Raw genomic sequence first — 25,660 nt, 5'->3', positions numbered from 1 at the left:
AAACAGGAAAACAATCAGTATAGGGCACCTTTTAAAAAACAAAACAAGGGTAATGACAGTTAAAATTGACTTTGCTTACAGCCATAAAGTCTTGCCAAGAAAGTCACTAACAAATCCATAGGACAATTTCAACTGCCCCAGGAGGTTAGCTTCATTGAAAATGCATATGAAAAGGATGAGTGATGGTACCTAACAGCTTCATTAAAAACCCGTATGGCAAAGGAGAGGACTGTGGTTCCACTTAAAAGCAGTATTGCTCTCGTGCTGTAATAAGGGGAAGGCCTGCATGTCCATCAGAGCTGTGCCAGTCATGCTCCATACTGTCAGAGCAAATGAAGTCAAACAGAGGCTTAATTACAGCGATAAGTTGTTGCCCTGTGGCCAAAAACATCTTATCACTAACAGCTGGGAAGAATTCTCTATTATGAATTCATAATTGGGGTACAAGAAGGCCTCCTGCTGTGGGGTTTTTCACATCCAAAGGGTGTGTGTGATTATAGTGTGTTTTTCAATTTTATGATCCAGTACGGCTTGTAACATCCATGTAAATAAGCTCTTAATATCCATTAACTACAACTGTGGTTTGACATTATTGTTTTATGGGATCAACGCAGTGCAAATTGTACAGTTCTACTTAGGAACTTGAATGTGCCTTTAAGGGAACATTTGCCACCTTTTATGTGGGTGTCTATTAAGCTTGTGGTTAATGTAGTCAGTTTGAGAAATACATTTCACAATGTCTGCTATATTGATGGAGAAAGTTGGCTTGACTGCTCACTGAGCTTTGCCGGCCATGCCAACATGTTCCAGGAGTCATTGCGCAGGAGTGGTTCACTACACAAGCTCTCTCTCTCTCTCTTATTTTGTCGTGTAACTAAACAAAATTAACTTACAAAATGTCAAGAAAAAACTGAAAACAGAAAAATACTACCATACACCTTCTGAATTCATGTTTGTCTCTTTCAACTATGATTCATAAAACCCACTTCATTCAATCTGGACAGAAACACAATTAAAATGACAAAACCCATCTTAGATCTCTTTCCACTTTTTCAACAATCACCAACTATGGTTTGGTCTAAATAATTCCTTAATTCACAGAGTAAGAAGTGAAACTATGCTCACTCCCCCGGTGTCTCTGATCAGAGCAGCTGCGGCTCATTGACGGCCTGTTGGTGGCTCATCATCAGCTCTCACTCCTTATTCGGGGACAGACTAGCAAATTAGCAAATACAATGACAAAAATTGCAGAGAAATCGCATTGATTTTCTTTATTGTCGAGATCCCGAAGAAGTCTCCAACACAACTCTATCCATGTGAGGAGTACAATTTTGGTAGTCAGTTTGCTGTACTGTTCAAACTACACAACTTCATGTCTTGTGTCAGGAGTCTTGAAGTTGTTGTGGTTTACACATAAATTCCCAATGTGTGTGTCTGGTGTCCAAATTAGAGCACATGCTATGATATCTAATATTGCCGCGGATGGGATTACAGTTCTAAACCCGGTGCGTTTGAAACCAGTGTGCCTTGTGCATCAGTATCATACATCAAGGCCCGTGACAACACAGGCTGCTTTTCCAGTCACATGCAGTAAAGTTCCTATACGGGTGCTCCCTCCCTTCTCATTGGCTGTTGGAGTCCCAAACCACTCCAGATATTTAGGGTACGTCCACACGATCAAAAACGACCTTTTTTTTCTCTGTCATTCTTAAAATGTTTTCTGTCCACACAGACTCCGCTCAAGAAATATCTGCGTCGTCAGACTTTTTCACACCTTCTTAGCAACTTTATTTATAACAAGCAACTAATTTAGCGACTTATTCAGACCATCAGGGAAAAGGGAGAAATGTATGGTCGGCCTAATTCATTCCCATGCAGTTGCTCAGAGTACAGTTACAGTCTGTGTGTCTCTCCATGCAGCAGCACTGTTATTGTTATGTGACGCCGCAAGGGTTAGAGGTCCGAGGTGGGGAGGTGACGGCATCGTTTAACAAAGTATGTGGTTTTGCTGTCCAGATGACAGCCCCACAGGGGCCATTTTCAAATCTTCCCACTCTGGAACCTGGTTACAAAAAATACGGTTTTCAGGCTCCAATAACGCTGGCTGCGTGTGGATGGTAGGCCAAAATGATACTCAAGTTGTGCGGTTACAGAAAAGCACTTCTTCGTGGGGACGGGCCCTTAGTCTGCTAGATATTTAGAGTGTCTGCGAGGCAAAATTGAGCCGCTTGGCTCGCTTCTGCACTCTTCTTCTGCACCACCAACTACATTACTGTGACGTCAAATTATGCTGGTGCTATTGGCAGGAAGAACAACAGCGTTTGTAGCTGCGCCGACAGCTGCAGACACCAAGAACATCTTCAAAAACTGCAGGCATGTTTCACACTATATCCTGAACTCAGATGGATAGATATAAGGTTCAAAAAAGTGTATAACACTGTTTGATCTCAGGCTGATTGTGGAGTGAAACGTCCCTACACTGTAACGAGCTGCCTGAATAAAATACTAAGCAACCCCATTACAAGCTTTTGGCAAAATATAGGGCGTCCTTTATTCCATGTTGCTCTGTATAGCACAAAGTGTTCTTGGAGTAGTGGAAGAAGATTGTACTTTTCTGTGGAAGCTCTTATTCCAAAATTCTCTTCATAAATACACAATAACTATCCAATGCTGGAAAAAGAAAACATGGTAGTCTTGAACCCCTGAAAGGCTTCTGAAGCACTATAGCTTTAGAAGGTAATTGTTGTAATTAGACTGAGAAATCTTGAGTGGGTCCGGCAGCATCTCCGGTTTAGAGAACAAGGAATAGATATGTGGTTGATGCAAAGACAACTGGAAAAGAAATAAAGACAGAAATAGATGTTCAAATACTGTACATTCATGCCTACATATCTTTTAATACACAAAGAAACAATGCATACAGTATAATCCTCTCCTCTGTCCTTTTCTGTCTTTTCTCTCCTTTGCATCTCCGGTCTGCTCTTTTTCCCTTTCTCAAACACACAACCTCACAATCAACTGTGCCAGATGTCAATACCTATATATGCTCAGAGGATGGCCAGCTGAGCTGCTCCATCTTGTGATGATTGTAAATACTGATGGAGAGGGGCGATGTACACATGTCTGATTCTTCTTTGCTGTGGACACATTATGATATAAAATTCCCTTTAGGTATTCCCTTTTGTAATTAATTTAGTTTAAAGTTTAGTCATTCCTTTAAACCGTGTGCCAATGTTTACATCTTCCTGTGATTTGGATTAGTTTTAACAAACAAATTATTTATTGTTGATTTTTTTACTCTTACTTGATGATTAACTATGCTCACAAGAAACATCAATAACGCTGTACTACTGGTATACACACACACACACACACACACACACACACACACACACACACACACACACACACACACACCCACACACACACACACACATAAACCTTCCACAAATAGCCTTACCTATGATTTAAGTGGCACCATGACAACCTTTTATCAACTTGCATTATCTTTTTGGTAAGCATACAAGCAGGAATGTTTTGTAAACAAAATTAAATATATATATATTGATTGGCTCTACTGATTAGTTGTTGAGGCAGCGCAGTCAGGTTTCAGATTTTCTCATGGGTAGCAGCAGGCCTTCAAACCTTCCTCACAACATGCTCATTGTGTTTCTGTTGGGATCAGAATGCAAAGCTTACACACTGGAGGGTTTGTCTCAATCACACCGAATGGCTATGAATTTTAAATGCAGGATTAGGGCCTACAGAGAAGCAGGCGCATGGGAGAGACTCACTCAGTTGAGTGCTAATTTGATTTTATTTTTATTTTTTTCAAACAGCTCTGGCAACACATTGTTAACAGGGAAGATGCATTGCTCATGCTTTAGTCATTCAGCTACTCCTTCAAATCAAACCACAGCAGGAACAAATACTCTCTTCAAAAGGAAATGATTTGATCATGATGATCACATCCTGTGTTCTCTATGAAAAAACTAATAGCGGGAGTCAACTGTTGGTCAACCAGTCCAATATGGGGAAATTGCATCTTTTCAATTCAAAACATTCATAAAAAGCTTGTTTATTACAGCATCTCCATTAGAAACCTGAGTTTCCTTTCCGATTTTGTGTGTTTCAGGTTATTGGAACAAGAATGCATTTACGCTCCCATTTTGATTCTTTGGAAACGCTCTGATACACTCTCTGCAGGTAACATCATCCACTTTAGTGATAATGAATCTTTGTCATTCTTACTGTTTCAGGTGGAGACATGGATGACTCATCCCCGTATGAACCTGTTGCACCAAACCGACACCCTGACGCATTCCGCTTGGCCTCCATCTCTTCAGGTATCACAGGTTTGATATACAAACATGTGGTGGTTTATCATTTGGGTGGAAATATTTATTGTATAGAGTGTGAAATGGAGGTTCCTTTGGGATAAATAACAATGTTGAGGTCTAAAGAGCCAGTGTCGAGATTTCCTCACTGGCATTCCACTAGTTAAATGTCCTCTGCCTTTAAATGAATCAGATGTTTACTGTTTAATCTGCATAAAACGGCTGTTGTGGGGTTATGAGACTAACCATATACTTTCAGTGTGTTACCACACATTTTTCCCAGCTATTGATTAAGCTTTCAGTTTCGATTTCCTCTTTGGTTTACTAATTAAACAGCCTAACACTCAGCAGGGAGGCTATAGCTTGCTGTATAATTTACTGGTTATTACCAAAGAATCACTAATCAATGCAGATCTTATTATAAGACACAGTTACAATGGTTAATGCTGTGTAGTAAATACAATAGGTGTGATTGGACACAGGGACGACGCCTTCCCATTGCCAGAGCTACAAATCATAGTCACTTGAAAATCCAATTCTTTCATCCAGTTCTGACAGAAATATCCGGAGGATGTTCTTTTCTATTTGTTTCTTCTTATTTTGCTTACAGCAATCTACAAACACTGAAGACAGCACATTTTCCTTTTCTTTTGGCCGTTGTATTTTGCTTTGTTTTATAACTGGGAGGTACAAGAAATACACGCTATTTGTATAATCCTCTTAGCTTGAAATCATTAGTGTATCACTTGTATGAGCTTGGTTGATATATTGAAAGAAGGAGAGAGTACCACAATAAATGTGAAAAAAGTCATTACTTTAGAGTTTTGAAAAATTTGAAATTATTGCCTTCCCTGATTTAAGTGCATATTCATCTAGAAAGTATTCATGAAGCATATTCTTCAAGGCTGCAGAATCCCCAAAAATAATTTCAAAATATTTATGATAATATTTATGATAAACAATGATGCTGATTCATGATTAGTTTTTTTTAGGGCTTTGTACAGAGGAGAACTTTCTTTTTTTTTCCCTCAAACCAGTGGCGGCTGCTGGTCTTTCAAGGAGGGGAAGCTCATTTTTCCAGCCTAAATAATAAATGTGTTTGTTTATTTATATGTAAATTGTACCCTTCGTTCCGTTTCAAGAAAATGATATGTGATGTTGTCGTACCAACTAGACGTCTTTTCCAGGGACTTGACCAGTGTCCTCTCAACGGCCACTAGAGCTAGGCTGCTTAAACGGCCTTGGCCCAGCTGGAGCTGCTGCGCCAGGCTACTGGGAAGTGTCACCCGCTGTCAGTGGGAGTGTGAGTGACGGGGACAGAAGCTCTGCAGCCACCGCTGCTCATTTGGGAAAGAAACCGCAGAGTGACAGAACAGAGTTGCCAAACACAGCGTTAGTCATTTTTAACAAAGACAAAGTCGCTAGGGATCGGTATAGTCTTTGGATCAGTTCAGAACAACGGAATGAAAAACTTGGAAAATGCTGCGGTGGATGTTTATTCTTCAAGATCGCTGATTTGCTCATTTAGCTATCAATCAAAAAAGGATTCCGCCTCGGACAGCTCATCCAATCATCATGCAGAAGCCGAGCGTCAGGGCCAGCCCACTGTACCATAGAGCCCCAGAGACGCTGAACGTCCGATGGGCGGGACAAAGCCCAGCATTTATCCAATGACCGTCTAGTTTCACTGCAGTGGAACAACCTGCTCTACGCTTCCCCATTGAAGTCAGTAGAAGCTACACGTCCGACTGTGTGAAGCGGTGTGGGTTTCTAGAGCGTATTTAGTCAATGAAATGTACACACAGCAGTACATATTTCACTATTTTTTTTTTTTGATGACATTTCAAGTGAAGCTGAGCTTCCCTTGCAGTCTTGCAGTCTTAGAGCAATCGCCACTGCTTCAAACCAATCACAATCGTCTTGCAGGATGCATTGTAAAAATAATTTAGAGTTGATACAGTATGTGCACTTATCATATAGCTGCAGTTGCATGGCCATATACCATGTCAAACAGAACATCAATGATTGTGCAATCAGTTATAATAAAAAAAAGTATGCAATATCAAAGGCCGGGAAAAAGATTTTGATCCTAATGTGTTATGTGTTACCAAATCTGGTAAAAGCTGGATGACATTTGGCAATTTTACATTTTAGCAGTGAAAACATAAAGTTATTGACATACTGTATGTTTAGCAGTTTTGAGAAGCCTAACAATGAAGCAAGATAATAATCAAACTACAGACGCTTATCTTTAGGCTAGCAGTGTACGAGTACAAGTGCCGTGGGAAAACAAGGAGCACAGTACAGTGTACCTAGACATATTACGATACAGCAGGGGACTCATTACTGCATCCATTTTGCTTCAGCTGTTTCCTTCATACTCTCCAAGGTGAGATATTGGATTTGCTCTCTGAAATCTGTTTAGCTGTAAGGTTTCCTCATTATTTATCATTTCTGAGGACAGAGTAATTGATTGTGGCGCCTAGAGAAAACCCCAGGCACAAGGCTAAGTAATTACACACTTGTTTTATGAAAATAATTCTCACTTCGATTACTAAACCACACAAAAGTATTCATAATCACGTCTATAAATGTTAAACTGCACAGAGACCCAGGGAATATATGATATCTGGTTGGTTGATGAGGACAGGGGAATGTATACTCTCCAAGAGGAAAGGTAGGAAATTGAAAAATAATCTCTACTACTTTAAAAGTTTTTGTCTGGGAGGAAGATAAGGGGCAGAAGTTGTGATAGAAATAAAAAAGAGTTATATACTGCTGAATGCATTCACACGCTCTGAAGTTCAAATTAAACAGAACATATGGAGACGTTTCTGCATTGCCCCAAGTGATACCTGCAAACCTATTTCACACAGGCTTCTCTTTCTTATGGGACTGTGTGCTCTTAACCACTCAGTTTTGCATATCTTCAAATGGAACATTTGCATGCACTGTACACACAGACAAAGAAGACCATGATCCAATTAACCCTGTGTGGTATGTCCCTTAAATAACAGCACTGGCTATGCTTCAGTGCTGACAATATAGCCAAGGATGGCTTCGTTAGATAGACAGCGATGAATTCTGCTCCTCCTGTCCTGGATTGGCTGAAACGGTGCACCTGCATCAGCAGTGATTTATCACCTCAGCTTTCAGAACAGTTGAAACTAGGGCTGACTCGAGTGTACTCGTCGTCATCACTGGGACTTTCTTCACTGGCCTCTTTGCTGTGGTGGCACTGTCGTAGCCCAGTGTGATCTCTTGAAAAGTTTGTTTCGTGAAAAGGTGGATGGCAGTGTCACAAAACAAGTCTACTCCTGCTGTCAAATGTGCACTAAGAAGGTATTGAAAGTAACTGGGTTAAAAACTTAGTGAGGATAGAAGGTTGCATGGAAAATGCTTACTGTCATGTTTCTCTGATTCTCAGGCACAAGAAATGTTGTACTCCAAATAAAATACCTACAAGTGCAGCAGGTTGTCTAAATGGATACTCTGTATTTCCCTAGACCTTTCCATATTATTGTTTTAAATGGACACACAGCACCAGACAACTGTCAAAGTTAGGCTTTGCTATCGGCAGGAATAAGTGTGTTTCCCATCCCATCCAAGAGGCACAGTGTCAGATAGATTCTTCCACCTTTTGGCCCACTGTCATGTGGTGTGATGCTGCACACCTGCCCACCTTTCTACATTTTGCTTAAGCAGTCTGATTATCGCCGGGTGTTGCTCACTGCTGTGACCTGTGACTCTTTGTCGTTATGTCATGCTGCCAGTGTCAGGGCAGAGAGCACGGTTATCTGATAGATGATAGAGATGATAGATGGAAAGAGAGTAAAGGTTATATGGGGAAGCAAACATGTGAATAGGACAATACTGAAAGCTGGCAGGACATGGAAGTGAGCCCTGGTTACCAGCCAGTGGGAATGCTGTAAAAAATATTGGTATTTTCCTTTGGGAGGACTGTTGACAGCTTCAGTGCACAGTGTATAGTCAGACAGCAAGATCTAACTATACTGCAGAGCTCGTCCATCATATCCAATTGAAGTTGCCATATGGGCCACAGAAGCCGTGCACACCCACACCACGTGGCACAACTCAATTTTTACGCAACAACATGAAAAACATAGAACTGAGTCAAAAAACGAGTACAGTCTGTTTGAAATGATTAATATACATACCCCAATGTACCAGAGGGCAGTGTGAGGCATGTCTGCAACATGTCCTCATACCTAAACAAAAGACTAGGTTGATTGTTAATAACTCTCTAAACAACATAAATGACTGCTCTATTTAACGTTGTAAAATGGCCGCATGGAGGCAGTTTTTAAACATGTGACCATGGTGGCAGTTTTGATTACAAGAACATAACATGTGACCGTTCTGCTTAACTTTGTGAGGGGTTTTAAACACGTGGTTAGCATTGTAAAATAGAACTACTTAAATTTAGGCAACAAAAGAAGTTGTTTCGGGTTAGGAAAAGATCATAGATTTGATGAAAATGAGTCATAGATGTAACTATGCCGCTAATGCAGTCATGTTACTATGTCCGTAACAATGTCCGTAACAATTTCCGTAACAAAGTTGGTTAACTTAAGAAAAGACAACACTGACTTTTGGTTTTACACCGTACACAAACACTGGTCTCCTGGGTAAAAAGTCCTCTGTTTGTTGGACTCAACCATCACCTCAACTTCCTCCCTACCTTAATGTAGGGCTTTTATACTACATCACCTGATAAAACCATACTGCCACTAAAGGTCACCACCTATCAACCCGTGAAGGGCAGTGAGGGTTGGGGTTGGGGAGGCACTGACTCACAAGTCAGATTTACAAACATACAGTTGGATGCCAATAGGATAGGATGAGAGAATAGGAGCAAATAGGATGCTGAAAACCATTTTAAAACACCAGTGCCACTGTATATTGCAGTATATCTTACCTTTACTGACTGAAAGTCCAGCTTTGAAAAATTTCTTAGTTCAGAAATCAAATCCTCCATTTTCAGGTCGAGAAATGACAGCTTGTCGCTAACTCTACAGCGTCGCACAGCACACTTCTTGTGTTTACTTTTTGCACACAGGTTAGAGTTCACCATGACCTGAATGGTGGCAGGCTATAAGGCTGCCCACTATCGCCGCCTTCCTTGAGGCAGAGGTACTGCCTGCCTCAAGGCAAGCATTTTCCCTGTGGATTTATGTCATATCAATAAGATGTAAATATTACACACATAGGTAAAATACATTACTGAACACCATGGAAAAGAAGAAGTATACTTTTATTACATAAAAGTGTCCTCAACCATCATATTGGAAACATACATAGAAATGGGAACAAGCACGCGCCATTTGCACGCGCTCAATCCAGTTTGTGAGTGCAATCTGGAGGGAGGCTCGGCTGTCCGTGCCTCACCTCTCGTCTCTGATGAGACTCCGTTTATTTAAGCAGGAAATACAGAATTTTCTGCGATTTTTACTATAAAAATGGTCAAAATACATTAAGAACCACACCAGAATCATAGTCCAGAGGACAAATATTAATACTTGTGTTATTTTATTATTTCGTTTCTTTTTCCTTTCATGATGACAGGGGAGGCACAGCCTCACCTGCCTGCCCTGACTGCACGTCACTGCTACCAACAAATAGAATTACAAGTCATAAGCTGCTTGCACAATCAAACTACAGTATATCTGGTGAATGTGTCTGGCTTCTGAGCTGTATTACCATCACAGTGAAAATATTGAACCCAAGATGAGTAGCTGTCTACAATTACGTTTTATTTTGCATCGTACTGCTGCCCAGAGTTGTGTCTTACCACCATTTTAGGAACTTATCTAGATAGTATTTTTCTTCATGGTATTTAAGCTTGCAGCAAGTCCAATCCAGAGCATCACGATTGTATCAGCCAATCATGTAGCCTATTGGTATTTTTCTTCATGGTATTAAAGCTTGCAGCAAGTCCAATCCAGAGCATCATGATTGTATCAGCTAATCATGTAGCCTATTACTGATTGGATTTTTGTTTTTTTTCCAGTTACAGCAGTAATCTTGTCAAACGAGAGACACAAAAATGTGTTTTAGCCTGCTCCTACACCAAAGTATTATCAAATATGACCTCCCTAAAGTTAGCTGTCCAGTTAAAATCAGAACTCCCCTTGCACCACTATTGCCTCTTTACTCGACATTAAGGGACACTTACAATAACTGTAGCTAAAGTCTTCAGGGAAGAGTGTAGGTACATTTACATTTAGACTTGCAGAAATAAATACACACAAATGTAACTTTTTGTAACTTGAAAAATCTTCATCATCAAATGATAGGGAGCTGCAGAGTCTTTACCAGAGGGAAATCTCTTGATAATCAGTTCTTTACCCTGAACCCCTTTAGTTGCTGTAAGAATTTATCGCAATAAGTAATATTATTGCATATCTTCATTGTTCTAATCCAATTGGACTTGACACCAGTGAGAATCTAACAAAATCAAAGAAAAAGATGAATCATGGAGTTGCTACAGGAAGGTCCATTTGTCTTGTTTACAGTCCCAAGTCCCACACCTGCCAACGAAAGACATCTCGCCCCACCAAGTTTAGTTAGTTCAGAAGAAGAATCTCATTTGGTGCCTGATGTGGTCCTACACTGGAGATCAAAATTAGAGAACAAATTATAAATACTTGATTATTCTGAAATATTGTTATTTTTTATTGTTTAGAACTTAATATCCGCTGTGGATATACCACTGCTGTACTAGCATGTTTTTTTTTTAAATAACCAAGGCAGTACTACAAGGCGGCACAGTGGACTGGTGGTTAGCAAGAGGGTTCCTGGTTCGAATCCCGGCTGGGGCCCTTCTGAGTGGAGTTTGCATGTTGTCTGCGTGGGTTTTCTCCGGGTTCTGCGGCTTCCTCCCACAGTCCAAAGACATGCAGGTGTTAGGTTAATTGATGACTCTAAATTGCCCGTAGGTGTGTGTGTGAGTGTGAATAGTCTCTGTTAGTCTCTATGTGCCCTGCAATAGACTGGCGTCCTGTCCAGGGTGTACTCACGCCTGTTGTCAGCTGGGATCAGCTCCAGCCCCCCCCGTGACCCCTATATAGGCACGGGGGGGCTGGATGGATGGATGGCCCTTCAACAAAAACCTTTATTTTGTTAAAAATATAGTGAGCAAAATTAGAGAACAGTAACTATTGTGTCAGAAGAGAAGATTTAAACAATGTTTCAAGGATTCAAAAATGAATGGAGTTAAGGAAGTGTAGAGGCCCTTGCCGTGAATGACTTCAGCACATCTGCGCCTACAGGACATCATTAGTTTCTCACACTGCTCTGATTTGATCTTGGTCCATTCTTCTTACAGTCTCTTTCCCAGTTCAGTAACTGTAGTGGGTTTCTTAGCAATTAATTTGTTGCCAAGGATTTTCCAAAGATTCTCTATGCTGTTTAGATCTGGACTCTTTGGGTTCAGTCTTTCCACAGTCCGACGCCGAATATAATGTTTCCCATCAGACCCAAATACAGTAAATTGAACTTTAGCAATGTCATGTCATGGTTTTCTGCAGCAGGAGCAGGGTGTCTTGTACAGCTACATGGTGGGATGACTACAAATGTTTATGTGAACCTTCTTCATCAACATTAAATACCTTCACTGCAATTGTCTCCCAATCAACCCACATTTTGCATGCAAGACAATGCCCCCTGTCGTACTGCAAAACAGATAACTCAGATCCTTGAAACTAAGAGTATTGAAACAATGAAATGGCCAGCCCAGAGTCCAGATCTAAACCCTGTAGAACATCTCTGGGAAATCATTGGTGACAAATAACTGAGAAACCAACTTTAGTTACCCAACCGTGGAAGAGACTGCAAGAATAATGGACCAAGATCAAACCATATACACGTTTAAGTTTGACCTTTTTTATGGCTTTTATTTCACAGTACAGCTGAAAATCGACAGGAAATATGGGGGGGGAGGTGATAGAGAGATAGGGGGGATGACATGCAGCAAAGGGCCACCGGGCGCCCTGCACAACCGCAAGAAAATATATATGGAAATATATATTTCTTAGGTGCAGAGCCCCAGCAGAGAGCTTTGGCCATCTTCACACACTAGAGTTACGATGCATAACAAGGCAGGGATGTTGCATGAGTCAATAGCCCTCTACTTAAATCAATAAGACATTGTGTATGAAGGATGTGGGTGAGAATCCTTTCTCCACAATGCACCAGGACCCTAATCAAAGTCCAAATGAATTATATATTACATACAGCGTGCAAAGCTATCATTAACTGTAATTGTTAATATGCTTCACATGAAATGTATTCTATTCTCGTGACCCAGTGCTGAGCTAATTAACTTATTGGGAGCAGAGGGCAGAGTGGAAGCTAGCATTCAGGGGTCCCCCCAGGAATTAAGTTTAACATCCCTTAGTTAGACCTTCTAACTCTCAGCACTAAGCCTCTCACCTCTCAGCTCAGTGTGCTTACCATCCAATTAAATCCAGAAAGCTGTTTCTACAGCTGGGGGAAAAGGACCAGTGCAACAGCCGTGCTCAGCATGCTGTTGGAATGTTTGACATTTTCACATTGTCCCCATAACAATTACATTACCTAAGCAAACAATAAGATCTTTTTTGCATGGGCACAGATGGGGGTTTGGGTTATAAGGGGGCTGTTCTCATGTTTTGTTTGGTTTGTGTATTCTTGTGGTTGTGCTTGTGTGTATTTATATTACTTTTTTATATGCTTCATTATTTTGTGTGAATTGTCTAATCAGTTTACCCTTAGTCCAGCACCAGCTTGTCTCTCTGTGGGTCTGTAATAGGAGAGCCTTTATAGAAAGCAGGGTTTTTTTTCTTTTTTTTTTTAAACAAGTTTGAATTAAATAGCAGTGAATAGTCCACTGAACATGTTTGTTGTTTCAACTTGTTAATATTTTTTAGTAATTCCCTACTTGGCAATGAACAAGGAAGCATATTACTGATATTGTGTAGGTTCACCACACACACACACACACACACACACACACACACACACACACCCTGTTATCATTTCAAGACATTATGCATTATTGTCAGTGACGGTTGAAGGAGCTAAGCAGCATGCATATTAACACTGAGGGGGCCACTGAGGGTGCTCAAGCTTTGAATTTCACCAGAGGAAGCTCAACTTGAAGGCTCATAAACAGTTTAAGCATTTAGAAGTGTGTTTACAATGATTTAAAATTCCTTTGGACATCCTTCTCACACGCATTTATTCTCACATACATATATTTAGTCATATCTGATCATTTCCATCTCCCCTTATTTTCTCTCTCTTTGCAATAGTTTCATCCTCAGAGGTAAAATGCTGTTGATCACTGAGAACAGAAGACTTCATGAACTCTGCCAGTCTTCTTTTGATGACGTATCTTGCAAGTGAGGCTTAGGGAGATGATTTTGTAAATCTAGCGCACCCTCTTCCTCCCTTCTGGGAACCCCACAGCGACACAGAGTACAGAGCTAATGAATGATGAGCTCTTTGACACAGAAATGCTTGACATGCTCCTCGGGGTCCAGACTAAAGACTTCCCTAACAAGCTCTTGCACGCTCACCCAGGGCCGTATTAAATCCAAACTTTGGCACCTTTCCTAATTACTGAGAACATACCCAAAGCCAAGAGCCTCTTCCTAACCTGGGCTGAACTCCCCACTGCAGCGCAGCGTCCCTTGAGTATGGGATGGTACATGAAATGCAGAATTCAAATAAGGCTGACAGAGAACAATTACTGGAGAAAGAAGATCCTGTACTCTTTGGGAAAAAAACCCCATAAAAATCAAAATACAGTGTACATTTTATCCACTTCTTATCATTCATGCGTGCTTTGTCCACCTCCCTCAGCTCTCTCTCTTTTTTCGTTATTATCCATATTTTTCTTTCTCACTACAACACAGGTGTTATGTCATTTTCTGTTTCTCTCTGTCTCTCCCAATAGGTATCTACTATCTCACATTTTATCTCTCTGCTTCTTTTTCACTTTCTCTTTATTCCTTTCCCTCTATTTCTTTCTCTCCCTGTGTGTTATATGTGCAGGAAGAATAGATGGTTATTTCCACTGCATTGCCATCAGTGGAGTCTAATTTATGATACCCATAGAGTAGAGAGCCCTATTAAAAGCCTATTTACAGTCAAGCGGCAGGATCACCAAAAGTAATGACGATGCTTTAACTGTTGTTGACATCGACTAAACAGTTATGAGATTGCATTTTCCGAGGCACACGAGGCAGTTGAAACTCTTTTTTTCAAATTCCTTTTTTCCCAAATTAATACAACACGTCACATTGCTCTCCATGCACACGTAAAACATGCCCACAAACATTCATATAAGTTTATTCTGACGCCAACAGGTGCCAAGATATATAACAGGAAAAACATTATTTATGACTTTTCCTGTACTTAACGTCACTGATGTGCTGTGTTTATTACATCCATTAATCAATCAATGCAGCTGGCCGCCCATTTATCTATTCATTTATTCAGTCAGTGCCTGTCTTGCTTATTAATGTATCGTACAACAGCGAGCAAGGTAAGGTGCTAGGTATGTGTAAACTTTTGTAAGCTGTTGATTACACTGCTGATAGGCTGGGCTAATTATTCTGAGCAAAAGTCACACATATTTCGTGAATTAGACTGGATAAATTGAAAGCTCTCCAGCATGTCTCTGTAAGTGGAGGTCCAATCTGTTAATCTCTGTCCTCTCCCTCTCCTTCTATCATAATCAGCTGCTGCAATCAGCTGTTCAAGTCTGCTCTCCCCTCTTAAAGCTTTTTCCATTTTATACATCTCATATCATTACCTTATCAACCCTGTTCTCCTCACATCATAGAAGAACATGTTTGCTGAAAACCTTCATTATAATGCACTTGGAAAATCAATTATAACTCTGTAACACAATACAGCACATTTGCCCTCCCATCTCCATTTCTTTGCTTCCTTCCTCTTCTCCACCCGCTCTTGCTATGATCCTGTTTGTGTGTAAGCACGCCAGAGCCATCAAGTGGGCTTTGTGTCTTATGTTTGCTCCAGGACATCTTTTTGGGTTGAGCACCAAATTCAATCTTAGTTCCCCAATCAGAGGTAGTAAAAACATGTCCGTTGCTACAGCCTCAAAAGCAGCTTCAGCCCTGCTTGGTCAGATAAATCTCAGTAGCTCATCTTTCTCCTATTTTCTTTTCATCCTGTACCCCCCCAGTGGCCCGCATTAGAGCCTGCAGATGGCCAAGGGAGATTTAGGAGTTGCAATCCATCAATGTAATGTACCCTGAACCACTGGACTGCCGCCTTGCTAACCTCTCCTCCAGCTGGACTGTACCGCCCCCCTTCAGGCCCATTTAAGCCAAGCTTGTCCCACTTCAGTAAAACTCTGGCCCTGTTTCGGCCTCTACATGCCGAGTGCCAAGAGTCAGCTCTCAATTTGATTCTCATTGCAATCACAGCTCAACCATGCTGTGCCCTCTTGACGAAGTCGGCGAATTGTCTCACATCCTGCCTTTAAGGTTTGATGTTTGTTACTGTTGCATTATTGAATGTGATATGTGATCTGAGAACAGTTCTTTGTGCCTTTTCAGTTGCTCACACTAACTAGACTGAGCTTGCTATGCTTCCAGACATCTGCTGTAGATCGTTTATCCACTCCCCTCAGAGAGTGCACAGATAAACAAGTTTCTATTGATGATACAATGATGTCTTATTCTAATACGAGTCATGAAAGTTAATGCTCTTATTATCCGAACAAAGAAGGAGAGGTTTGTCCCCGGTGGCTTGTGAAAAACACCGAAAAACACTATTTTTGAACACCCACAGCTGTTGAACTCAGGACATGCCTCTTAACAACCTGCCTGTTTATCAGAGTGCCTGCCACATTTAACCTTGATACATCTAAATGAAAGCCCTGGTTAACAGCAAGCTAGTTTAAGTGTGCTTTGCCTCTCTGTGACAAAGTCCCGATATCTTCTTCTGCTATTCTTCAGTGGCAGTGAGTTTAGTTTTATCTAAAGTGATCTGAAACTGCACAAAATCATTAATTTAGGGGGGTCGCTTATTTTTTATCCCTGTTGTGATGTGTTCTATGTCCATTTCTAGGATTAATAACGTGAGATGCACCACTCAGAAACAGCACAGCATCTCTAGCACACCCCTTTAGAACAAATGGTCTTCTTCCTGCTCTGGGCTGTCTGATAGACACAGAGTGAGATTGGTTCTGTTGAATAAGAGATGAATCTCTCTGGGTGTCACCATGCCGCTACGACCTCTGAAATATCATTATCTACAGGGTAGGAAGGTTAACTTCTCTAATATAGCCTGAATACAAGAGAGGGGTGCCACAAGTGAACATGATTTTGCTTTATTACCGGTATATCTCAGGAAAAAGGTTTTTTTTTTTTTTTTACTACCACTGTGGTATATGCAGTATCTCAAGACACCCAAGCACACCTAATGACATAATCTGTTTTCTACAAATATGATGTGCAGCCTGAGGGGTAATTGCAATGTTTCTGTTTGTGATTACACTGAAAAAAATATATAAGGGAACTCAGTCTTGTACTTGAACTATTCAGTAAGTGGATCATACAGCACAACATGTATCACAGTGTGGAGTTGACTCTAATGTTGTTTTCCGCTGACCACATCAATAATAAGTTCATGTCAGTACTTTCCAAAAGACTCCTGTTTTCTTTACATTTGTTTTATTAAACTAATTAAAATATATACATTTATATTTTATCTGGCTTTACCTCGTTCAAATATGACAAATAACAAAAAATCTGAATAAGGTAACTTGCTATGAACTCGAAAAGGCACTAATATTATAATCAAAACATCGAATTACCTGATTAATAATTCATTAACATCCAATTTGAAATCATTGCTTAATTCATTCATATTTCACTCAAGGTCTGAAACAGACTGAATCAATAATTCAGTTAGAGTAGAGGTGGGCTAGCTGCAGGCATCCCTCCAGTGGCTCACTGTTGGATGATATTGAAGAGTCTCTTTCAGCGTTCAAGTGTAACATTTGCACTGAACTCCCTGACGGACTGAGATGCAAGGATTATTGTTTTATTTGTTGATTGTGCTTTGCAGCTGAGCTGATTGTCAACTATATCATACTTATAGGGAAGCCCTGAAATGCAAGGTGAAAAAAAAAATTCCGGGCATTGTTGGCCATCTCTATCTCGTCCGTAGGAGATCAACTTTGAGGTTTGGCTGTTTTGAGGGTGAGATAGCCGTGCTGTATGAAGTGCCTGGCAATACGATACAAAGGGAAGTGAAAGTTCAGCAAAATGCAGCATAAACATGTTTTACCTTATTAGTTAACTACAAATGTCTGTAAAGCATAATGGGACTGTGCATAGGTGCCGACTTGGGTAAAATGTGAGTGTGTGTGTCTGCATGTGTGTATGTGTGTAGTGCAGACATTGCCAATGCTGTGTAATTAGTGAACTGTATGCTTTTTTTTCAACAGTCAACATCAGCTGTCAGTCAAAAATCAAATACATTTTGACCCAACACCATAATCTTTTCATCAGATCTTCAGATGGTGAGACATTGTGAACATGTCTTTGTGACGGTAGCTGATGTTGACTGTGTGGACAAAATAAACGTACAGTGTGTTTGTCCGCGCCACACACACACACACCAATGAAGTGAACGTGACAGCTAACGTTCCCGGCTCCCAGCTCCCGGCTCCCGGCTCCCAGCTCCATGCGCAATTATACGCGGACAAAGACGGTGTTTAGTTATTACCCATTTTCAGGAACAATCCTTGTGCAATAACTCTGGCACACCAAGCATCCATCTACAACCTAATTATATATTTTATAGTTTAAATACTCACTGTTCTTTGACAAGTATTGCTGCCTAAACCAACTATAGAATGTCGTCACATCCACCTCCTTTATGTATATAAAGCAACCTGTTACATACATTGTTCTATATTTATACCCCACCCTTTGCATTCTGCCCTGTTAGTCATGTTTACAATGAAATTGTACAATGTACATGTACAATTGATATGAAATTGTACAATGTACATGTACAATTTCATATCAGGCGATTTAAGAAGCTATACACAAGATCTATGTTAAGTGGCTCACTTCACTACCCGCGTTACTGGTACTGTATGTCCATGTGTTATTTTACATGTGGACATACAGTACCGGTGAATGAGAAAAGCATATCCAACATTTGACTGGTACTGTAGATCTTGTGTCCAGAGCATCAGCTGTAATGTACAAATAATGTCCAGGTGTGTACCTTACCTTGCTAATTGTTGTTGCATTTATTTAACATATTGCATTACTTGCATCCAGGTGCATCATATACACATTAGGGAGGTTTGCGCTGCCTGCAGGCATCATGATCACGGTCGTCAAAATGAATAATAAGTAGTCATGTAGAACACGCAGTCAGAGGATGAGAATTAACAATTGCCTAAATGTCAGACATGTACGCCTTTGTGCATACATGTTTGACAAATCTTTATCATTCCTTTAAACTCACTGAGTTTTCTCTTTTCTCTGTTTCCACTGTCAGGGATGCTCACAGTGGCCCCAAAAGGTTTTCACTGTCTTGATGCCGAGAGAAACTGCAACCCCTGTCTCGATGCGGCCAAAGCCTGCAACCTCAACAGCAGCTGTAAGCGACAACGCTCTGCCTACATTGCTACCTGCAGCAAGGAGGACCCAATCAAGGGTGAAGCCTGCAGCAAGAAGCGCTGCCACAAAGCGCTGAGGTTGTTTCTCGACCGTGTGCCCCCTGAGTTCAGCCACCGGCTGCTTTTCTGCCCCTGCCAGACTGAGGGCTGCGCTGAACGACGCAGGCAGACAATTGTGCCTGATTGCTCCTATAAAGATAAGGAGAAACCCAACTGTCTGGAGCTACGGAGGGTCTGCCGCCAGGATTCTCTCTGCAGGTAAAGCAAAGGGAATTACAGGGGGTGGGAGGTTTTGGGATGTAAAGGACAAAGGAAAAGTGTCCTGTACTGTGTGTATGTGTAGTGCGAGGGGTAGCGGAGCAGACGTTTATTTTATGTGCATGTCTGTGTTTTTGTTTTGTTGGTTTGATGGACAGATTTTAGTGCTGTGAAGACGAAATGAGCTACGACCAAACAAATCTGAAGATTCATTAACATCCTCTTATATTCATGGAAAATGAAAAAAAAAGAAAATTGAATCTGTGTGTTAGAGAGAGTTCCTGTTTGACGGCAATTTCCTCCCTCACATGGCATCCTAAAGTATATTTCTCCGCTGTAAGTTTGCCAGTGAAGTAATTAGACTTTTAGGGAGGCTGTGGCTATTAGACGCAGGATGAAGATGTGAGGCTAAGTTGAAGGGACAACGCTCAATTAAGCTGAACAAAACATTAGTGAATCGCATTGGCTGCATGGGGCCTCTATTGGATTCAAGCGGCCAGATTCAATTCACACCTACCCAGCCGTGACATGTTTCCTTGTGAGAGCAGGTGAAACACAGCAGTTGTACTATCAGCCAAATCAGCTGTCAAGATCTTTTTTTACCCCCCCACAACAATGTGCTGTGTCTGGCCATCAATAGGCTACATATTCAGCCGATTGCAGGCGAAATGCCCTGCATCCATTAGTCTAATAGCATAAAAATGTGGGACATTTGAATAATTCTAAGCATTTAAAAGCTCATTTGTGAGCCTAATGGAGTTCGACCAAGTGTTTAGACCCTTAAAAGCTCACTACTAAAAATAATACTCATGATGTTTGAATTTCAAGAACTTTGGGTTACTTTTTCACATCCCAGTGTGACAGACAATTAGCAAGCTGAAACAACTCCGTGACAATCACTGATGAGTCTTGACAGTTTGTTGGTTTAATACTCCCAAGTAGCTGTCCACCCACAGTCATGGGAGAGGATAGCACCTTCCCTGGTTCGTTAGCTGCAGTAACTGCCTGGAAATTAAACACCAGCCACTGCTTTAAAAAAGTACTTTTTAATTATTGTCAATGTCTATTTTAAAGGGGACATATTATACTCAATTTCAGATTCATAATTCCTTTTTGGGGTCCTATTATAGAACAAACACTTAATGTTAAAAAATGTTTTTATCATACTGTCTGTCAGAATATACCTGTGATTACACTCTGACCGAAATGCTCCGTTTCAAGACTGGGCACTGTAGCAGCACCTTCAGTAGTGGTGACATCACAACTGTAAGTCATTTTGCTTCAGTTCAGTTTTTGTTGTTGTTGGTTGGATCCTCAAAAACAATAGTGCAGACATCCATTGGCTTAATCTGTGTGAAACCACCTGCTTCAAATGTTATCACTCCTATGTTCAGAAGGCTTTTATCAACTATTCACGTGGTAATGGTTGTTGTTAGGTCCCCTCGGCATTACTTTTTAATGGTCTGGGAGTCCCATTGTGAATTCAAGGTATAGTACGGCCCTACTTCCTTATATGTGATAAGCAATTGGTAACACCCATTCAGTTGTGTGACAATTGTCAAAATGTCCTTACAAGCTAGTGTCTCTGTGCTGATTTCACATCACCCTCATTAACTTTCCTAACCCCCAGTCACTCTGACATTCGCTTTTATCGAACACATAGCATAACTACACCCCCAAATGTCTCTCAGCATGAAAAAGACAAAAGACAAATAATATAAAAAAGAAAGGGGGAACTAACTCCTAACACATGGAATACATTTGGTTAGGTTTTCGTGGCAGACAAAGCAGCCAATACATTGCAGTAAATTATCTGAAACAAATGCAATTTATTAAAGCATTTTTTGTGCATTAAAATTAATAATATGTTTCACAATATGAATAATATTCATCAAAGCACTAATGTATTACTTGATTTCTCTCTTTTGGGTAACTAGCCAGAATAATTTCTTTTTGTCAGAGGTAAGAATGGTTTACAGTCACATGGAATTCAAATTAGTCTTTCTACCCATACACAATAATTCCTTGTGAGAAATACATCTATGGTGCGTCCCATTTATTCTCTTTCTATAGAGGTTAGAAGCCTTCGAGGCTGAGCGTTAATGGTGAAAACCTGATTCCTCTCCACCAACACTAAATCCAACTACCACACTGCTAAAGTTGGAAGACTCTCTGGCCTCCTCTCCGATTTATGATAGTCTTGATAATTACCTGCTTGCCTGCATTGTGTAATCTGTTTTCAGGCTGAGCTGCTTTCTTTGACCTTTAGGCCCTCAGGTGTCTGTTGTGCACCTACTTATTGAGAAATATGAAATAGAACGTTACAGCTCATTATCTGTGGCTGGGTAATGCCCCACTGAGGTCAACAGCTCGATGAGCACGCTCACACTCGTACAGTATGGACACACGTTGGCCCTCACACCAACAGACCAACAACAATTCAGCAGTCACACACACAAAACCACACACCAATACACAACCACTTTCAGCTTGAATGTGACACTATTAATCTACTGTTTGGATGTTGCATTCTCCTGCAGTGAATAAGTGCTGCCATGCAAGAGAATGTCACTAAGATTCAATTAAACTGAGATGTCAGTGGTCAGTGCTGGGCTGACAATGTTCTCTGAGTGTTGATTTTATCCTGCCTTGAGGTGTCCACAACGACCACCATCCTGTGAGATATTCTTAATGTGTCCTCTGTCCGTCTCAATGTCCTCAATCTGTTACATGATGTCAGGCATCCTCACACAACAGTTCTATGTCCTGAAAGACCTTGGAAACACTTAGTTTTTGCACTAACCAGGGCATTCTGTTTTTAAGTTGTTCTGCACCTTCAGTATGTTGTACAAGCAAATTGAATTTAAAACCTATTTGTCATGCCAGTGTAGACAAAGTCCACAGATTAGAGTTTATTTTGTGCAACCTTGGTGATAAACATTATTGAGCAACCCCAGAAATAGCCCTGTTCAAACAAAGAAGTCACAGCACACTCAAGTAAAAAGTTTCCTTGGCTCCATTTTCCCCTCTCAGATATGTGTTGATAAAGCACGGAAGGATCACTCAATGGCATGCCTTTCTTCCCGGGGGACACCTGTGTGACTCTGAACAGGGGATACACAGCTCGCCACAGCCTATTTCATTTGACACAAGGGACTGATCGAGAGACGAGGAGGGAATGGGAGGAGGAAGAGAGAGAGAGAGAGAGAGAGAGAGAGAGAGAGAGAGAGAGAGAGAGAGAGAGAGAGAGAGAGATGAGATGAGGGGTGGGACGGTTGCAGAATCGATCCAGGCCGAAAAGCTACAGCAGCGGGTTGGAGGTCAGTGGTTTGTTCACACAGCTAAGGATATCTGCAATAGATGCTGCCGGCCATCAAAAAGTTTTGCTCTCCACAACATCCTCTGATGGAAAAAGAGTCACAGCTCAAACACACCCAAGTCAAAATGAGTTTAAAAATACACACACACACACATACAAACACACACACACACACACACACACAGACACACACACACACACACACACACACACACACACACACACACACACACACACACACACACACACACATACACACACACACACAAACACACCACACGAACACCCACACACACACACACAGACACACACACACTATTTTATTATATATTTTAGACTTTGAAAGGTAAGCAGTTCCTTGCTTTACACGAGGAACAAATGCCTTGAAATACTTTCCTTTACTTTTTTACTTCTACCTTGAGCACATTGGATGCCAGTTTGGCTGTTATTTCACCTTTGGAGACTGTTCAGATTGTTCCAGGTGGAGCCCAGAGCTCAATCAAACGAAAAATAAATATTTGAAAGGATTTCAAATATAGAATTTTGGCTCAGGCTTAGGTGGCATATTGCACTGGAAGATTTAATTTTCTCCCTGGTCTCTGTGGAGGCAATCGTTGACACTCTAGAGATCCAGGTACTGTAAATGGGCAGAGAACAAGCATTAAATGGAGCAGCTCTTATTCTACACCTGGTTGTACTTCTGCTTCAGTTATTGCATTATCTCTGTCCATAATCCTGCACAAACAGACAAAAAAACAGACGTACAACAGACAATATACCTGTGCTTGTTACCGTTCCGCCTTTTTCCTCACTTCCTCTCCTCTCAGCTTCTCCACTCTCTGTTCTCAGCGTCCTTCCAATAAATCCAACAGCTATTCATTTGGGACTGCTGAGTCCACAGAGTGACAATAAATGTCTATATTTGGATGCACTGTTTTGGGGTAGTGTACGCAAGTGTGTGTGCCTGCGTGCAAGAGTGTATGAGGGCAGATACATTTCCTACCATTTTCCATGTCAGTTTACGCAAGACACGCCGAATGAAGTGTAACCCAAAGAGCATTGAGATGTATATGTGTACTGTATTGATTGTTTGAGGATCAATGAAACACTTCTATCTTTGATTAATATCCCCTGGTCTACAGACTCACTGGGTGCTCTTTGATTGAGTTCTTTGGCCACTAGTTATCAAAGAGGGGAGCTGTGAGACAATCGATCACTGTACAGGTAACCTGACCCAGTTTGGGAGATGCTCTGCACCAGCCTTTGTTCACAGAAAACTCAGTACTACACTCTCTCTCTTACAAACACACACACACACACACACACACACACACACACACACACACACACACACACACACACACACACACACACACACACACACACACACACACACACACACACACACACACAAAATCAACAGTCTGCTCTGTTGTACCTGACAACTCAAGGCTCCACCGAGGGGAAACAGTGTAGGGAGACTGACTGGCCCAGATGGCATTACCCTGTAGCTTCTGAAATGAAGCTGAAAAAAAAAATCAGGACGGTTGCTACACTTTTATCATCAGTTTCTATCATGTTCACTCACACACACATGCAATTTTGTGCTCCCTCGTACTTGTGTCAGTGTATTCCCCGGCCACTCACCCTTCTCTGACCTCATGGTCGCACATGTCAGTTAAATGATGCACTGTACCTTTAATGATCACTCACTGTGAGATTGTGTAAACAGATTTCCCAGGAAATGAATCAAGATATAAATGCAAAATTGGTATGTAAATTACAAGCTCAACCCAAATACGCCTGAAGCTATAGACTCATGAGAGGCAAGAGACAGCCTGCCTGCTTCTTAAAATCTGTATGTGTGAACAATGCATTCACCATCACAACTACATAGCTAAACCCTTACCTTAAACATGGAATCATCATTATTTTATTTTGTTTATTTCGTGCAGCAGAGCCTATTTCATATTACCCACCCTGTGTAGTAGTAGAAAGAGCTTTGTATTTCATTTGAACACATGGATTAGTAACTATATGCCCATTTACTTCCCTGACCATAATCTCTTAGGGAACATGCTTCAGCGGCAAACTTCAGTCATTAGTAGCAGACAAGCAACAATTTCAGTCCTCTGTGTCCACACAGGATGCATTAAGACAGTGTAGACCTAAAATTTAAAGAGGTCCAGTTACTAAAGTTTCCGGTCTGAACCTCATAATGTCTAAATCGAGTCTTCTAGTCTACACCTACTGTATGTCTATCAAATAACGTCCATTTCCATATCATTTCAACAATATTGTCAATTTAGTATAACAAGTCTATACGTTAAACCTACAGACAGATTATATTGCACTTGCAAAATGGTCCTAGCACAATGAACTTAAGGCCTATATCTCAAGTAAAAAAAACAAGACAGAACAGAGCTTTGAGCAGCCTCCTTTATCATATATATATATATATATATATATATATATTATTATATCCTATCTATCTATATATATATATATATATATATATATATATATATATATATATATATATATATATATATATATATATATATATATGCTTCCTTGCCTAGAGAGAGAAAAGGGCCTGTGACATTTCTGCCAGTAGAAGGCTTAAATGGTTTTACTGTAATAATGTTTGTAGCAGAGAAATCAGACTCACAGCTGTAAGTTGAGGTGTGCGATGCTTCATGTTCTCTGACATCATCTCTCTCTATGCACGGTAATATGGTAAACAATAGATATGATTGGCTCAATTCAGAGAAGCTGATAAGCTATGTCCATGGACCGTCAGAACGACAAAAGAACAACATGACTGGAAAATGGGGCTGGAATGCCTAATATAGAGACTTTACATGTATTAATTTGATCCACTGTAAATATATTATTGACTGATAAGTGTAAATTTAAATTAATTTGTATTCTATTATTTCATGTTAAACCAAATATTGACTCTCAAGCACAATGTTCAAGAGATAAGAACTGACCAAACTGTTCTCACTTCTCACAAATGTCCTCACTCTCAAGGTCTTAAATTTGGACTCACAAGGATAG

The 25,660-nt window shown here is 40.7% G+C and overlaps 1 protein-coding gene across 1 annotated transcript in view; it reads left to right on the top strand.

Annotated features, from left to right (window-relative positions):
• The window catches only part of LOC310945627 (GDNF family receptor alpha-2-like), a 56,501-nt gene that overhangs the window by 11,713 nt on the left and 19,128 nt on the right, over positions 1-25,660 (top strand). The window contains exons 3-4 of the mRNA XM_083911776.1: positions 4,260-4,346; positions 18,900-19,278. Of these exons, the coding sequence (XP_083767902.1) occupies positions 4,260-4,346; positions 18,900-19,278 (466 nt within the window). The remainder of the gene's footprint in view (positions 1-4,259; positions 4,347-18,899; positions 19,279-25,660) is intronic.

The sequence above is a fragment of the Echiichthys vipera genome (assembly GCF_963691815.1).
Source record: "Echiichthys vipera genome assembly, chromosome: 4".
NCBI classification, from domain to species: Eukaryota; Metazoa; Chordata; class Actinopteri; order Perciformes; family Trachinidae; genus Echiichthys; species Echiichthys vipera.
This window is presented reverse-complemented; position numbering and strand designations above follow the sequence as displayed.